Genomic DNA, 17,606 nt, shown 5'->3' with positions numbered 1-17,606 from the left:
GTTTAGGGGTTAGATTCCCATTATCCGGTCCAGGTAGACCATGTAGCTGTGCCTGAAGTCAAGGTGCTTTGGCCTCAGGGGCTTGTGTGAATTTATGAATTGTGTGAATTTATGAGCACTGGTCTTTATCCTAAAGCAAATTTTTAAAAAGAGGAGAAATCTCAGTGGAACAGAATACTTTTAGTAAAAACGCATTCTTGGTTTAGGTCCAGGAGTGAACAAATGCTCTGTAAAGGGCCAGATAGTAAAGTTTTTGGCTTTGCGTGCCAGAGATTTCTGCAGCAACTGCTCCCTCTGCTGTGGAAGTGCAGAAGCAGCCGTGGACGATAATAAACAGACGGGCACAGCTGTGTGTCCACATAACTGTATCTATAAAAATAAGCAGCTGGCTGGGTTTGGTCCACGGGCCAGAGTTTGCCAACCCCTGCTGTAGGTGAAATGGCCGTCAGCAGAAGATCCCACTTCCTGCTTCCTACCTGTTGGTTCTATAATAATTTGAGAGGACGCCTTAAGTGCCACAAATGCAGAATGAGTTGAACAAGTTAATTACTAATTTTTACAATGCAGAAATGTCAGTGGCTTACGCTTTTGTGTTTGTAATTCTCAAAGAACAGTCACAGGCTTTCTCTCTATGTTGCTCTCTCTGCCTGAAGGCCCTTTTTCTCACTTCCTCACCTAGCCACCTCCTATTTCTCCTCCGAAGTTCAGCTGGACCACCACTTTGTCCACACTTGTCTCTCCCTATATCTTGGTCTGCTTTAGGTATGCTTCCTGCAAACCCAGAGCACTATACTGCAACCATCAGTTGAACTATTTTCACCCATTCCCCCAACACCCACTACGAGCTCTTTGAGAGCAGGACCCACAGCATCCTCGTATCACCTGAGTGTGGATAAAGGGTTAACATAACCCTTTCTCCTTCTAAGGACAATTTCAACTTTGAATTAATTTTCTAGTTCTGTTTCCGTGGAAGCCTGGTAAGAGAGAAATGTCAGCCATATTATTAGACAACTTTGTTTATAGTAAAAATGACCCCTGATTGGTAACTTGATTTGGGCTGGACTGGGAAGGATCGTGATTCCCTGGAGGGAGGCCATAGCACTGGGGTTCTCTGAGTGTAGTGACTCTTGTAACTGGGCACGTCCCTTGCAGGGATCCTGGAAGCTATAGCCATGGAGTGGTTACGAGAAATGTTGGCTTCTGTTGGTCACGGCCTTCTAAGCTAAGATGGACCCCATGCCCGCTAGCGTAGGTATTGTCCAAGCTGTCACCTGGGGCAGGGGCAACAGGAATAGTTCCTGGGTGGTGATACGGGCTGTTGCAAGGACTGTTCCCACCGAAGCCCACTGCCTGATGCCACCTTCCCGGTAAGACTGTGTTTCCAGGTCTACATCTTGATTTCAAGTGTGAACTTCAATAGTTTTGTGGGTCTGAATGTTTCATTGGACCTACAAAGACCCTCTGGTGTGCAGATGTGATGTCTGGTCTATGCTGTTGTGGACACTGAATAAATGTTTGATGAAGGAGCCAGTGAATGATGGAGTTAAAGAACTTCTCTGAGAGTGTCAGGAGGCTTTTGATGACTCACTCAAACACTCGGGTCTGGTGAACCAGTGTCTCCTTAAAGTGCACATCGCTCGTCTGGCACTTGTACGAAGCGAAATTCACGTGGGCACTGATCTGCAGCTGCAGTTCTTGGTAGTTTTCTTCTAGTACTGAGTAAGCAGGCTCAGGATCCGTCTCTATCACCTGTAACAAAGGCAGCCGTGTCCTCAGTGATGCAGAGACACCTGCCTCACAGGAATAATGGGGAGATAAAACAGTGCTTCCTACCCAGGCAAATGAGAACCAACTCACAGATTCAAGTTCCAGAAGAAATGATGAGGCCAAACCTAAAATGACTCAGAAATAGGAAAGGAAGAAATTGAACAAGAAATTACTGAGAGCATCACGACTGCACAGGCATGAGTTATGGGGTCAGATACGCTCCAAGAAGGCAGAATAAAGGAAATCATAAAGGTAGGAATAGATATTAATGAAACAGAAAATAAATCTAAAACAGAGAGGACCAATGAAACTAAAAGCTGTTTATTTGAAAAGATTTAGAAAACCTGTGGTGAGAATGATCAAGTAGAAAAAAAGAGAAAATACACATAACCAATATCATAAATGAAAAGGGAGATATCACCATCCATCCTACAGACATTTAAACAGACAATAAGAAAATACTGTGAATAATTTTATGACGATGCATATGAAAACTTAGTTGAAGGGAAAATTCCTAGAAGAATAATTTAATAAAACAGACACAAAAACAAATTTAAAAAAACCTAAAGAGTCTTATTTCTATTAAAGAAAATGAATGGTAGTAAAAAAAAAATCTTTAAGAAGACCTAAATAGAGAGATATACCTTGCTAATGGAAAGGACGAATTAATGTTATAAAATTATCAATCCTTCCTAAACTGATGTATAGATACAATCCAATTCCAATCAAGTTTCCATCAGGGTTTTCACAGTACTTGTTTAAATGGATTAAAAAATTATTTAGAAAAGTAAAGGGCCAAGAATAAGCAAAATACTTCAGAATAAAACAATATGGAGATAATCATGAAAAGATTCATTAAAGTCAAAATATGAGTGATAAGTATGGCAAGCACGTTTGCAGACAAAGACAGGAATAAAAGAGTTTATCAAAAATAAAATGACTAATACTCTTATTTTTCCAAGATAATATCCAAGTGCTTTCCAAAGTGGGCTGTACCAATTTATACTCCTACTAGCAAAGAGCCACTTTGGAAATGCTTGGGCATTTTCTTGGAAAGCTGAGCATTCACACATCCTGTGACTCAGCAATTCCACTTCCTGTGACTCAGTTTAGGAATATAAACTCTTGCAAATGAGCACCGTGTGACATGAACTATAATGCTCACAGAAACACTGTCCACAGTAGCAAACCCCAACTAATTTTCAAAAGAGGAATGGGTAAATAATAATGCACTTCTATATAGCAGTGACATGGGTGTGCTACAGCCGCCTGCAACGATACAGATGACCACACGCAATGACCTTAACAAAAATAAAGTTAAAAACTACACCTAAACAATATGCCTTTTAGAATGCATAGGTTAATTTTAAAAAGAAATAAAAACAAAAATCAAGGGAATGAGATCCCAGGGTAGTGACCACGTCTTAGAGACAGGCAGGGGTGGGATGGCTGAGAACCACCCAGGTAATCCTGGTTATACTTCCTGTGTTGGGTGTGGGTTCGTCCCTGTTTATTATATTATTAAAAAGAAACCAACGAAGGGATAATTAAAGGAGGGGCACGCATGGACCAAAGATGAGATTCTGACGTGAGCAATAGATTATAATTAACTTAATTCTGGACACTGAGGGGAAAAAGGAAGTAGCTAAAAGACTAGCCATGAGGTTTCTGAAGAAGAAAAAGGTGGGAGGATTTGCTCAACTAGAAACTAGATATCAAGACTTAAATGAGAGGGACTTCCCTGGTGGTCCAGTGACTAAGACTCCGAGCTCCCAATGCAGGGGGCCCCGGTTCGATCCCTGTTCAGGGAACTAGATCCTGCACACCACAAATGAAGATCCCGCACGCCGCAACTGAAGATCCCACAAGCCACAACGAAGATCCAGCATGCGGCAATGAAGATCTTGCATGCTGCAACTAAGACCCGGTGCAGCCAAATAAATAAATAATTTTTTTTAAAAAACTTCAATGAAAGCTCTACCAGTTAAGGTGTGTGGTTTGTGTGGTCCATGTAGTGTGGATGGCAGGTGGCTTGCTTGGAAGTTCAGTTCGCCGCTTTGGAAACCCAGGTCAGGTGGAACAGGGACCATTTCCTTTTTCCATGAAACAAGGAAATGATGAGACACTGAGCTTGAGGGCAGGAGGCATCCAAGCACGGCAGGCCTGGCCAGACTGGGGCTTGGTGTCCCTACTCACTTTTTGTTTTGTAGTGAAAGTCCCGGGCGTGTTTCTGGGCACATCCACCCACTTGACTGTGCGCATGCGGTCGTCCCAGTCGGGGACCTGGTCTGCAGGGAGCTGAAACATGATCTTGGAGAGCTTGCACTTGATCCCCATCTTCTTCAGGTTGATGGGCACGTCTGACTTCATGGTCACCGCTATGTTCTTGGCACAGCCAGGGTGGAGGTGGCCCACCTGGGGAAGAGCCTTGCGTTAGTATTTTGGGGAGTTCAATCCTGAGGACTCTGGATGCCTCATGGTGCCACACAAGGGGCAGGGTCAAAAGCCTTGGCAAAAAATAATGCATCATTCAAGCCCGTATATGTAGACCATCTTAAATAGGTACAAAAGTTCTTAGATAGAAATTTAATCATAAAAACAAGAGCAGCTAATATTTACCACTGTTACATGCTTCAGGCACTATACTAAACCTTCACAAAGTTCTACTAACCCCCACGACAGCCCTATGGGATGTACAGCTACCACCCCTATTTGATAGACAAGGAAACTTGTAACCTGCTCAAGGTCATACCATTAATGTTAGAAGATCTGGATTCAGACCCAGGCAGTATGGCTCCAGGTACCGCACTCTTAACCACCTGTACTTCTCAACCACATGACCTATACAAATTATGGACAGATGTACACAGTACCTTAGCAGTTCTCAGAGTGTGATCTGGTGACGCTTGGGGGTCCCAAGGTCTTTTAAGGAGTTCACAAGGTCAAAACTATTTTGATCATAATACTAAGATGACATGTGACCTTTTCATTCTTATTTTCTTGTGAGTATATAATGGAGCTTCCTAGAGGTTACATGACATACGATATTGCATCAGATTGAATGCAGAAGCAAATATGAGAATCCAGCTCTCTCCTACTAGGCCAGATATTAAAGGGACTTGTAAAAATGTAGAACATTGCTACTCTTCTCGCACAATTTTGTTTTGGAAAATAAAGCCGTTTTCATAAAAATATGGTATTTATATTAACATGTAATGGGTTTGTTATTATATTTTAAATGAACAAATACATGTTTTTAAAGATTCTCAGTTTTAACTTCTAATGTGGTAAATATTGATAGACATAACCCACATAAACAAAAGCTCTTTGAGGGTCCTCAGTAATGTTTAAGAGTATTAAGGAGTCCATGGGCTTCCTTGGTGGCGCAGTGGTTGAGAGTCCGTCTGCCGATGCAGGGGACACGGGTTCGTGCCCTGGTCCAGGAAGATCCCACATGCCGCGGAGCGGCTGGGCCCGTGAGCCATGGCCACTGAGCCTGCGCGTCCGGAGCCTGAGCTCCGCAACGGGAGAGGCCACAACAGTGAGAGGCCCGTGTACCGCAAAAAAAAAAAAAAAAAAAAAAAAAAGAGTATTAAGGAGTCCTGAGACCAAAAAGGCTGAGATTTGCTGAAGTGTTCCAGATATATGGGAAATCCAATTTTGTTTGTAGAATAAAATCATTTGTGATTAAACATGCATAAATGCACATACACATACCCAAATACATACTATATATAGTCCTATATATATAGTCCTTTCATGTTTCTAATAGATAAGAAACCCCTCCTCCTCTGGAAAGTGAAGGGAGAAGAAAGTTTAATACTTCCCAAGGCTACAACTATGTGTGTGTGTGTGTGTGTACACACGTGGGTGTATACCCAAGTGTGTGCCCGTGGGTGTGTAAATGGACCATAAGAAGCTTATCTCTACCTTCTTTGACTATCACTTCATATCTCTCCAGGAAGCAAAACACTTCCTGAGAGCACCCTAATTTACAGGTGACAAAGTAGGGTCCCCAACCCTCCTCGCTCCAACCCCCTAGAGTTCTGTGCTTGAACAAACTCAGTGGCTGAAACAGAGCAAGAGGCCATGGATACATCCAGTGTCCTGGGAACTCAGAAGTGAGCTGTCGATGAAAAACAAGTGCTGGCCAGAGGTGAGGCTCTGCTGCCACGCGGTCCTAGGCCTTGCTCGAGGTCGAGCTTTGGTTAGCAAATCATAAAATGTGTGCTGTGAGACCCTCAAAGAAGGGGTTAGAAAATTCCAGGTAAAACAAAGTTGACTAGGTTTTAATATGCTGAAGGGCATCTAGAATCTGTAGGAGAAAGATGTAACATTTTCTAAATCTCTGTTGTCCACAAAACCCACCACCCCCGTTTTAGCTTCTGATGAACCACTTTTGCAGGACAAATGCTCCAAAGAACACACACCATGGGGGACACAGGTCTACACTTGGGGATGGGAAGACTGGGACCTGTCTTCATCCATGGAGGTCTCCATGGAATTCCTCAACATCAGTCTTGGTGACCTCATTTTCTGCTCTTAGGCCAGAGGGGACATTTCTGGTACCAGGTCGGAGTGAGGGATGCATCCATCCCATCCTATGTATCTGTGGGAATGGGCCGACAATCAAACTGGGGTTGGCTTAGGCCTAAGGGAGTGCAGAAAACAAGGACTGGTTTTCACTTACCTGTGGGGAGAAAGAAACTGTGGCTAAAGGGGGCCATTCGAACCGTATCACATTCCCTTGGCTGTGATTAGTGATTGTGAAGCTCACGTTATAGCTGTTTCCAACGTGGCAGTGCCCAAACTGGATGTGGTTCACCAGAGCAGCTAGGGGACAGAAGCAGGGGGCAGTGAGTCCCCTCTTGCCTCCTCTGCAGGCTCACTTCCCCACGGAGGCAGCTCCTGAAAGACATTGTGCCTCACCCTCATGCAACCCCACCTTCCTTGGATGGTTATACTGGAAACGCCTGGAGTCCTTCGCCAGCAAGCTTTCTCTCCTATAGGGGAGTCTACTTATCCACCCATCCATCCATCCACCCACCCACCCACCCACCCACTCTGGCCCTCACCTCCATTTGTACAAAGGAAAACATAGCTCCCCACTGCCCGCCCGCCAACTCCATTTGTTTGTTGAAACAGTACTATTAAGGGCTGGAATTGCCACACAGAACACAGAAGCCCCCATTAAATTTGAATTACAAGTAAATGATGAGTAAGTTTTAGTATAAGTATGTCCCATGCAAAATTTTGGGACACAAATACACTAAAAATTATAGTTTATTTAAAATTCAAACTTAATATCTAAAATTCAAATTTAATGGGGACTGCTGTGTTCTGACTTTCTAAATCTGGTAACCCTATTATAAGTATGAAATCTGATTTCTGAACTAGGGTTCACTGCTGGCTCCTGCTTGATCCCTGATAAGAAAGATGCCACCCTGTAGCTACAAACAGAGGTGAAACACCAGATACATGAGGAGCACTGATTTTAACCCATGTTGTATGGACTGCCTAGGGCTACACTCCAGGACTGTAATTAAGCTCCTAGAGAAACTGTGAGACTGTGTTTATAACTCACTTCATAGCAGTCAGCCACACAATTAGGGTGTTTAGCAAATGCGTTTTGATAATAATGAAGAAGTAAATATTCTCCTACCCAAAGAATATCATCAACCAAATGAAGCCGCAGTGCTTGATAAACTGCAGGGCAGCATGTCTTAAGCTCTACTGTTCACACAGATCACCTGGGGATCTTGTTAAACGCAAATTCTGATTCAGTAGGTCTGAGGTGCTGGGGAGGTGTGTGAAATTCGCATTTCTAACAACTCCCAGGTGATGCTGATGCTGTAGGTTCTCAGAAAGCACACTGAGTAGTGAGGCTGCGGAGGACGGTCTTCTAGAGGTGGCACAAACCTACACCTTCTCTAATTAAACCAGCCCGCCATTTCTCTTAGAACGTCTAGGGTACATGATACAGATGAAACAGAGGATGCCAATGCAAGCCAGCTAAAAGATACAGACAGGGAAAACTACAGAGAGACATGTATTCACTTTTTAGCTAATCTGGAACTTGAATTTCTCTTATTAGCTAAATGGGAATTTGAGCTCAAAGAATAAGCTCCCTAAGGGACAGACTCCCTTATTAATTACTCTTTGGAACTCCAGTCACATGCACACTGATGCTCAACCACTGTTCTTTGAGGGAACACGTGGATGAATGCAGTGACTGAGTCAGGCATGAGGGAGCATACGGTAACAAAGAGGAGATGCAGTCCTAAATTCCCAGGAACCTAGCCAACCTGTTATTTAAATTTCATTCTTATTTAAAATGAACCACAAGCCAAGAGGTGTCAACACCTCACTGCTGCTTCTCTCACCTGCCACGAAGTCTTCCATCATGTTGTCCTCGATGATCTCAGAGATATCTGAGGCCTCCTGGCTGGAGGAAGCCACCAGCCCGTGGATGTTGTCCAAGGTGATGTCATCCTCGTAGCCCTCTCCCACCATGTGGATGACTGTCTCCTCATACCGGTTGTTGACCACTGACAAGTGGATGTTGCCTGCCATTCTCCCAACCTTCTGGGAGTGGAAAACAACATCAAATTCAGCTGTGTCTCCAGGAGGAACAACCAGGGAGGCTGTGTGAGCCTTCTTTGCTGCAACGAGAAGAGAGAGACATGATCTAGAACCAGATTAAAGGAAGATGTATCCATAAAGACCTGGACTCAAGGGAAAGCAGCCCTCATGTGGGAATGAGCCTCGCCTAGAGAGGCCATTGGTGACGAGACTGGGCATCTGACTCTGGCTGGGTACACGTTAGTCCTCTAACAAAAGAGCTACTGGGACCCATTGCTCTCTAGAAGATATACTTGCCCTACTTACCTTTTGCTTGTGGTTTGTTTTCCTCTATGATGTAGATATAGGAGGTGGACGGCTTCCCCTTCAGGGAGAAGACTCCTAGTTGGTCCTGCAGGTCAACATGCAACTGGCATACGGGAAATAAGATTGAGTGTTAAGCTTACAGGCTGCTCATGAGTTCTGAACTGCAGTGAGATACTGTGCTGTTGGGGGAGTACCCCAAAAAATCATTGAGCCTAGTGCCCACTTTTTCGAGCTTCTTACTAAGACAGATATAATAAATATTATACCTGGAGAGGACAAACAAAAATTTAGCTCAGCCCTTGCTATTCAAATAAGGAACCAGAGGTCCAGAGAGTATAGGTGACTTTGGGATTACCCAGTCAAAATGGGGTTGCCAAGGCCTCTGTTATTGACAGAGGCAGTTGTGAAATATACACTAGACTAGTAAAATGGAAATGAATGTTCGCCATTCTGTGAGGGCCTGCGTGAATGTGAGTTCCTAAAAACCAGTATCTGCTAGGTGCTAACACATTAGTTGCCTGAGAGTGTCATGCTGAGCGTCCTACCAAGATAAGAAGAAAACCAAGGTGGACATCTGACGTACCTATAGAAAAGGGATGCTTTATAGCCCACTGGAAGCCATGTAGCTGATTAAAAAAACCTAAAGCCACATATCATATTTTATGCATGAGGAACCAGCAGACATTTTTAGAAGATAGTAATGCTGGCGCCATCATGAACAAGATTGAACAATATAAAAAATGAGGCACGAAGAAGGAAGAAATAGTGACATCACATAGGAAGCTTCTGAGATAAAAAAATATATATTTAGAAATAAACTTAATAAGAAACTATACAGAGGAATCACATGAAAAAATATTGACATAAAAGAAGATGTAAATAAATGGGTTGGAATCCTAAATGTTGTTCCTGGTGTAGAGCCTAAATACTCTAAAAGTAGAAATTCCCCCCTAAATAATTCATAGGAATCCCAATAGGATTTTGTGAGGAACATTATAAAATGATGTCTAAAGTTCATCTGAGAGACTGTTAAAAAATCGTTAAGATTAGAAAAACAGGGAATGGGTGCTAATACATTTTATAAAGTTACAATAACGGAAACCATGCAGGGTAATGGTAAACTAGGTAATGTGGACTCAAGACAATAAAGAAATGCAAAACAAAACCCAAACAAACAGCCACCCCCCCCCCCCACCAATTTCAGAAGCATCACAGAGCTAAGAAGATAATGAAGAGTAACCAGACCAAGATCTGGGATGTCTAGAGAGGCCAGCCTAACTTTCTGGGCTGTTTTTGACCTGGGTCATTTGCCAGTCGGGAAGAGGCAGATGGGAGGCTGAACTGTGCTTTTCCGATGGTCTCTTGGTGTTAAGAGGGCAAAAGTTCTGTGAGGGGTGGGAGTGTTTTCTTTGCTCTAGACTAGGACCCCAAAGGTCTGCACAGTAAGACAAAAGTTAGGCTGGATATAAAGCAGCTCTCCCAAGGATAGCAATCCTGCACAGAGTTATCTGTCTAACACAGAAAATCTCAAGCTCTAAAACCAGTTTAAGGTGATCCTGCATTTCTAGTGCCCCCAAGTGCTAGGCAGAAGCAAATGAAAATTGTCTCTGAATAAAAATACATCCTTAGTCTAATTATTTCTAGATTAACTTTTCAAATACAATACAACACATGATCAAAAATAACCAGGCACATGAGGAGAGAAGACAACATGGGCAAAAATGAACAGAAGCAGCAGATATCAGAATTAGACCCACTGGGGCTTCAGATTTTGGAATTATCAGGTATAGACTGCAAAATGGCTGTGATTACTGTGTTCAAGAAATAAAAGTGACAATTTTGGCATGAAACTAGAAATCATAGAAACTGGTGATGCAGATTTGAAAAACAATCTAATAAAAATTCTACAACTGAAAAATATAATAACTTAAGGACTGAATGGAAGGTTTAATAGAAAACTAGATATAGCCAAAGGGAGAGTTAATGACCTGAAGGCAGAACAAAAGAAATCATGCAAAATGAAGCCCAGAGAAAAATGGATGGAAAATATAATGAGGTTGTGAGACACAGAGGATATAATGAGAAGACCTTCCATACATTGACGTGGCTTCCCACAAGGAGAGATGAGACAGAATGGAGTAGAAACAATATTTGAAAACACATATAGGAATATTCCAAAATTGACTCAAAACATCAACTGCAGAGTCCAGAAGCCTGGTGAATTCCAAGAAAAATCAATTAAAAGAAATCCATACCTAGACACATCATAGTAAAACTGCAGAAAACAAATACAAAGGTACAAAGCCAGGGGAAAAAGACTGCCTTAGAGGAACATTTTTGACTTATAAGCTGACACCTCAGCCATAACAATGGAAACCAGAATACACTGGAATAATATCTCCCATTTGCTGAAAGAAAACAACTGCCAACCCAGAGTTCTACAGCCAGCAAAATTTACATTAAAAATAAAGGATAAATTGAGATTTTCAAATAAAAGCTGAGAGAATTCACCACTAGCAGACTTGCATTAAGGAAATATTCTTCAGTAGGTAGAAAAAGGATCTCAGATGGTAGGTTGGAGATGCAGGAATGGAGAGCAATAAAAATGGTGACTTCTGGGTGAAGCTAAATGGGTCCTAGCCACATCAACAACAACAACAGTAATAATGTCTGGTAGAATCCAAAGCCCTCCACAAACTGTCCCCTCACTCTACCCTTCTATCTTTATCTCTCACTGTTCTTCAACCTATACCCTATGCTCTCACAAAGCTGGTGCTTACTAGTTCCTATTTGTACCTTATAATTTTTTTTTTTTTTTTGCTTCTGTGCCTTTGTCTTTGCAGTTTTCTTTCTCCGCCTAGGCTTCACTCACCGCAGTGCCCACTTACGAAGCCCAGCTATACCCTTCGACGCCCAGCTCAAGTGTCATTTTATAGTGAAATTTTCCTGGATTCCCCTAGATGGGAGTAGATTATTTTCAAAAGTCCTACAGTTCTTTGTATAACACTTACACAATTTATCACTCTTTTTCTGGTAAAATAAAAACGTAATTGCTGAACCAAAAGTCCCTTCTGATGTTATATCTCTCACCCCTGATGAAGTTTCTTTCTTTTTTCCTTATTACAAATGCAATGTTCATTACAGAAAAAAAGTGAAAAAATAAGGAAGACACTCAGAACACCCATAATCCCACCCACTCAGCTTGGTGTATTATCATTGCTCACTGCCTTGCACAGTAATTATCAGTGTACTATGTATCAATCAGACCACGCCTAATTCCCCTCTGAATGTCCCATGTTTTACCCAGGTTAACGTATGAGGAACATCAAAGAAGTCCTCACGAGTTAGGGATGGCAGAAACCCCAGTGTCAGAAGTCTTGCTTCTAAATGATTCTCCCTTTTCACCCCACGCTTCACCCTCCCGCAGTACCTTGGCAGGGATGGTGCCATTGTTCTTGAGGACAAGAGGCAGTGTCTCTGAATGACCAAGCAGAAGCCTCTTAAAGAGGAGCAAGGGGTTTCCATATTGGTTATAGACAATCGGCCGCACAATGGTCACTCGAGGGAGGTTCCCCTCTCCAACAATATCAAACATGAGGCTTTGATTCTTGGCCAGGTTGCTGCAGGGAACAGAAAGATCAAGGCCTGTCAGCCTAGCATGGCAGGAATGACATTTCACAGAGAGGGTGGCCTGCTGCCCTGCTGGAGGAGGGGGAGCTGGGGAGCTGGTACCTGGGCAAGCCATCCACGGTGGCCTCAAAGATACACTGGTAGGTCTGCATGGTCTGTGGGGTGAAGGACACCGTGGCAAAGGCATGCGAGCGGCTGGCAACACACATCTTGCTGGGTTCCACTTCAAAGATGTCAGTGATGCGGGCAAAGATCTGGATGGGGGCGGGGAGGAAGCAGGGATCGGTGTGTGTGCCACTTTGCATTTGCACAAGGCTTGCTGCTCACCTCTACAAGCCCTGCTGTGACATCTCCCTCCTCTAAGCTCTGCAGTAGGCATGTCCCACTGCTTGCACAGTCATGATTCTGGAAGGAGCGGCCTGGGTACTCAGGGACCTGCCCCTGAGCAATAATCGGCCAGACCTGTGATCTTGGACTCAAACAGATGAACTAAACCATATCTCAGATAGTCAGGTCCCCTGGCCACTCCACCACCCCCCACACACAAATAAATTAAGATGCCAGAGACCCCTGGTGGTTGCTGACGTGGGGCTGAGCTGGAAGCCAGACTAGAGAAAGGAGCAATGGAGACACCATGTGTGAGAAACACGTGGCTCTTGGCAGATGGGGAGCCACGGCTGGTCTTCTGAAAGCTGGATTTCGGGTGACAGTTCCAGTCCCACAGACCTCTGGCTATATGCTGTGTTCTGCCCTGCGTGTGAGGTCTCAGATTCACTGAAGCAAACCTTGCTATGTTGGGGCCATCTTGAGTGGGTTTCTGCTCCTTCTAACTCCAAGAGCTTTGGCTGGAGCCACCTTCTGCAGCACCTTCTCTGCTCCTGTCTTAGGCCAGTGTTTGGGGAAGACTGTAGGGACTGTAGGGACCCCTGGGACGGCCTCAAAAGGATTTTTTATTCTCACGGGAGGCAGGTGGGATTCAAGACTGACTATTCCTTCTTGTTCTTAAGCTGAGAGCATAAGGTTTCTTTCCTCTTTCCAAGGAATAATCTGCAAATTAAGGAGGAAGATGACAACATAATGCCTGCAAATCCCTGTTAAAAACCGATCTTTGTTTAGAAATCAGGCTTGCTCACTTTTTACGTTTTTAGAACAGAATAGGGAGAAAGCTGCCCTTTCCTGTCCCCAAAAGATCAGAAAGTGATAACAGTCTCTCAAGCCGTCTCTCAACTGTCTGACAGTCTCCCGGAAATGCACACTACTTTTGGCTCTAGACTAGACCAGCCCTCTCGGCCATCTCCCTACCACCATCAGCCATGAGAACAATACCAAAGCCCAGTGGCTTGGGGCACAAGGGCCACCTGGGCCGAGATTCTATCTTCGGGCAGAGAACTGATGTGGCTGAGCTGACACTAGACAGTGTTTGCAGTACATCGACTGGAAATTACGGGTGAGTGAAACCCACTGACTTAGCCCTCTCTTTTGGTACCCTGAATTTTCTGTTCCACTGCGAGGGAAAAGGGTCTCAGTATGGTCTGACTCAGATAGGGAAGGCAGTTTTGGTCTGGAAGACCCTGAGATGGACACTTATTATTTACCTTGCATGTAGATGAAGCTTGGCTTTAAACCAAGCCTTATATCCCTAGGCTCTGGGACCTAGGGGAAGAATTCAGCATTTCTGAGCCTCAATTTCCCCAACTATAAAATGGGGATAATAATACAAAATCTGATACTACAAACTTCTGAGGATGAAATGAGATAATAAATGAAAATCACTTAGCACAGTGCTCGGCATACAGCAGGAGGTCAATAAATGCTCACCATTTCACCTTACACTTCTAGTCTGACACCCCCCAAATCTCCCTCGCCACCAACATGCCACCTGAGCAGGCTTCATGACCCGATCTTTGGCTCTCCCCACAGTGCTTTGTCCCGTAGGCACGTGAGTGTCTGATGGAGGAGTGCACTGCTCCATCGTGTGAACCAGTTTATCACAGAGGTACCCAGAGGAGACGCCCACTGGGATAAACATATGCCCCCTCATATGAATTCCAGGGGGCCTGAGAGCCAGATAATCCCCATTCACAATACAGGCTCCAGAGCAGGGGTTTCCAAGAGCTCTTGCCCTGGCTTTATGCCAACCATGGTGGGCCAGGGCCACTGGGCCTACTCACCTTGTTGGAGACGGGCTTAACCACAATGTTCACGTCACAGGTGATCTTTCCCATGTTGGAGATCTTGAACCGAGCCTTGGCCCGATGGCCCACCAGGACATTGCAGAAGATGAACTTGTTCTCATCCTCCACAAACAGCCCCCCGCTCTCTACGGTCTGCAGGATGCTGTACAGGTTGGCGCTGCTACAGATTTGGTGCTCCTCAAATATCACGGTGGTGTTGTCGGTCACGAAAGCTGGGGAGTGGAGGGAAGGCTGTGAGATGAAGGCTGAGAGCTCGATTCCTGCTCTCTGCAATTCCTAATTTGGAGGTTTAGACTCCAGCAAAGGACAATCACAGAGGGGAATTCGCACAGAAGGTGTGAGGGATGGGACAAATTCTGTCTTCCTCTTTTGCACTGCTTTTGCTGGTCTCCGGACTCCAACCACCTTTTCCTCCCAATGGTAAGGAGGATAAGATCCGGGGTGAGCTGAGGAAGGGAGGAGGCATTTGGCCCACTTTGGTGAGAGGCTGCAGGGGACCTACAGCCAGAGCAAGAGGAGCTGTCTCCGTGCTTCATCTGAGCTCTTTCTGGGTTAAAGCTGTAATACACTCAGTCATTGACCACTGTTCTCTGTGCATATGTTACAGGGAGTGGCCTGGCCATGAGCAGGATTCAGTGTTTCTGGGTTCTGTGCCATATCCCATTGCACCATCATTGCCAGGTACCACTATCCATCTGAGAATCCCAGACCAAACTCAGGAAGACCAGGAGTTTAAAGCTGCACATCCCCTTCTAGGCGTGCATGCCCTGTAAGTCTGTAAGGAAAAATATGGTTGAAGACACCACAGGAAGATCCAAGGTCCCAAAGGAAGAAGCCCAGCCACGTCTATTAGGCATCTGCAAGGGAGGGGGTCCTTACAGAGGAAGGAAGGTCTTTTAAGGGGTGCTGTCCCATCTGAGTGCCCAGTACCTGGCTGACAGGCTTCGGCCAACAGGCTGTAAGGAATGCCAGCGGGCTGGTCTCTTGGGTCTCGGTCAGAGATATCAATCGCTATAAATTCCTCACATCTTCCCACAGGGTCAGCCACACAGTCAATGGTCACGACCTGCATTCCTCCAGAAGGGATGGAGCCAAACCCAGGGTACACGGTGAACATGCCGAGGGTGAAGCGAGCCTGCAGGAAGGGTGGGAGGGGCAGGAGGGGCAGAGGCAGAGTGGGTGGCAGAGTCTGAGCCCTTCCACCAGAGTCATGAGATGGTGTCAAGAGGGACTGGATGTGGGGGGGGGTTGGGGGGCTCTCCCCACAGGCTCTCTCTGGGCCCAGCTCTTCTCCTGGAGGCAGGGAGAGTCTGGGGGTCTTCAGGGGCAGGCTTTCTCGGCACTTCTTTCTATGCACATCCCTTTTGAGCAGTCACGGCTAAGTGGGGTCTAAGGGAACAGACACACTCTGCATAGCGCGACACTCACCCAGATGGGAAACAGGGCTTAGGACCATGGACTTTTGAGTCAGATGCTCCTGGGTCTGAATCGCAGCCCTGCTGCGTATTAACTGTTTGACTTTGACAGGTGACTTCTCTGAGTTTTCGCTTATCAGTAAAATGAAGCTAAACACTTTACCCTGAGATCACCGGAGGCTTCAATAAAAGAATGTGTATGAAGCAATTAGCAAAGCATCTGTGCTCAAAACATGGGGTGTTATCATATACTTCTCTGGTTCTTAGGAGCTTCCTTCCTTTCTTATTTTTTTGCCCTCAGGCTTATTGAGATATAATTGACATATAACATTGTGTAAGTTTAAGGTGTATGACATGATGACTTGATACCTGTATATATTACAAAATGATTACTTCAATGACTTTTAACAGCTACCAGGAACAGCAGGATTTCATTCCTCCATCTTTCTGGAGCCCCTCCCTCCATACACACCTTAATTGTAGTGTTCAGCATGTTGCTTGTCAATTGCTTATTTACCCTCTGCCTTTTATAAGTGTTTAAAATATTTCCTCTACGTCCTTTTAGAACCATATCAGACAATGTTATAACTTTTTCTTTGATAAATGTAATTTAGAAAATTCAAGAGGAGAAGCAAAGTCTATTGAATTTACCCACATAATTGCTTGCCATGTTTTTTCTTCCTTCTTGATGCTCCATGATTCCTTCTGTTATTGTTTACTTTTTGTTTAGAGAACTTCCTTTAGCCATTCTTTTAGGAGAGATCTGCTGGTGACAAATTTAGTTTTCCTTCATCTGAGAAGATTTTGATTTTCCATTCATTTCTGAGGGATATCTTTGCTGGATATAAGATTCCGGGTTCACAGGGATTTGCTTTCCACACTTGCAAAATGTTGTGCCATTTCCTTTTGGCCCCTCTGGTTTTTGGTAAGAAATCTGCTGTCATTTAAATAGTTTGCCCCCTATATGTAAGCATGTAAGGAGTCAGTCCTCCCTCATTGCTTTCAAGATTTTTGTCTTTAGCTTTTAGAAATTTGACTATGATGTGTGTTGGTGTGGATTCCTTTGGGTTTGTCCTGTTTGAGATTTTCCCAGATTCTTGCATTTGTAGGTTTAAATATTTTGCCAAATGTGGGAAGCTTTTAGCCATTTTTTTCCTTGAGTACCTTTTCAACCCTACCTACTTCTTTTTCTTTTCTTTTCTCTCCTTTTTATTTATTTATTTGTTTTTTTTGGTGTCATGATCTTTATTTATTTGTGGATTTACGTTATTAGTTATGTTTTAGGACAAACATGAATTTCCATTCTTTGAAAACAAAACAGCTTTGTAGAGGTTTATTCTGAATTATTTTACACAAAATAAAAATAAGGAAATATTTTTGTACATTCACATGATAGGACATTTCATAGGAATCAAAATTATATTTATGAAAGGTTTTAATGGCTTAGGAAAATGCTTATGAGAAAGGTAAGTGAAAAAATAGTATAAAGTTATTAATATATTACCTCAATTGTGCACATATGCCAAATATTATCAGTAACTAACTCAGGGTGATGGGATTAGGCATTGTTTATGCTTCTTTCTATCAATATTTTACTTTTCAACTAGAGTAAGAAAAGACTATTTTCCTTTTATAACAATACTAAAAAAACACTAAATGAATGAAATAGATAATCAACAAGGACACACTGCATAGCACAGGGAACTCCACT

At 43.8% G+C, this 17,606-nt stretch overlaps 1 protein-coding gene across 1 annotated transcript in view; it reads right to left on the bottom strand.

Annotated features, from left to right (window-relative positions):
- HYDIN (HYDIN axonemal central pair apparatus protein) overlaps nt 1-17,606 on the bottom strand; it is a 431,283-nt gene that overhangs the window by 37,641 nt on the left and 376,036 nt on the right. Inside the window, exons 60-68 of the mRNA XM_089902455.1 lie at nt 15,411-15,615; nt 14,457-14,692; nt 12,388-12,539; nt 12,086-12,275; nt 8,656-8,758; nt 8,151-8,429; nt 6,458-6,600; nt 3,964-4,182; nt 1,589-1,749 (exon numbers count right to left, since the gene is read on the bottom strand). Of these exons, the coding sequence (XP_089758581.1) occupies nt 1,589-1,749; nt 3,964-4,182; nt 6,458-6,600; nt 8,151-8,429; nt 8,656-8,758; nt 12,086-12,275; nt 12,388-12,539; nt 14,457-14,692; nt 15,411-15,615 (1,688 nt within the window). The remainder of the gene's footprint in view (nt 1-1,588; nt 1,750-3,963; nt 4,183-6,457; nt 6,601-8,150; nt 8,430-8,655; nt 8,759-12,085; nt 12,276-12,387; nt 12,540-14,456; nt 14,693-15,410; nt 15,616-17,606) is intronic.

The sequence above is a fragment of the Delphinapterus leucas genome, chromosome 20 (assembly GCF_059928025.1).
Source record: "Delphinapterus leucas isolate spDelLeu-1000000601 "Yukka" chromosome 20, BTC_Dleu_Yukka2, whole genome shotgun sequence".
In the NCBI taxonomy this organism is placed as follows: domain Eukaryota; kingdom Metazoa; phylum Chordata; class Mammalia; order Artiodactyla; family Monodontidae; genus Delphinapterus; species Delphinapterus leucas.
The sequence above is the reverse complement of the archived record's forward strand: the minus strand, read 5'-3'. Positions and strand labels throughout refer to the sequence as shown.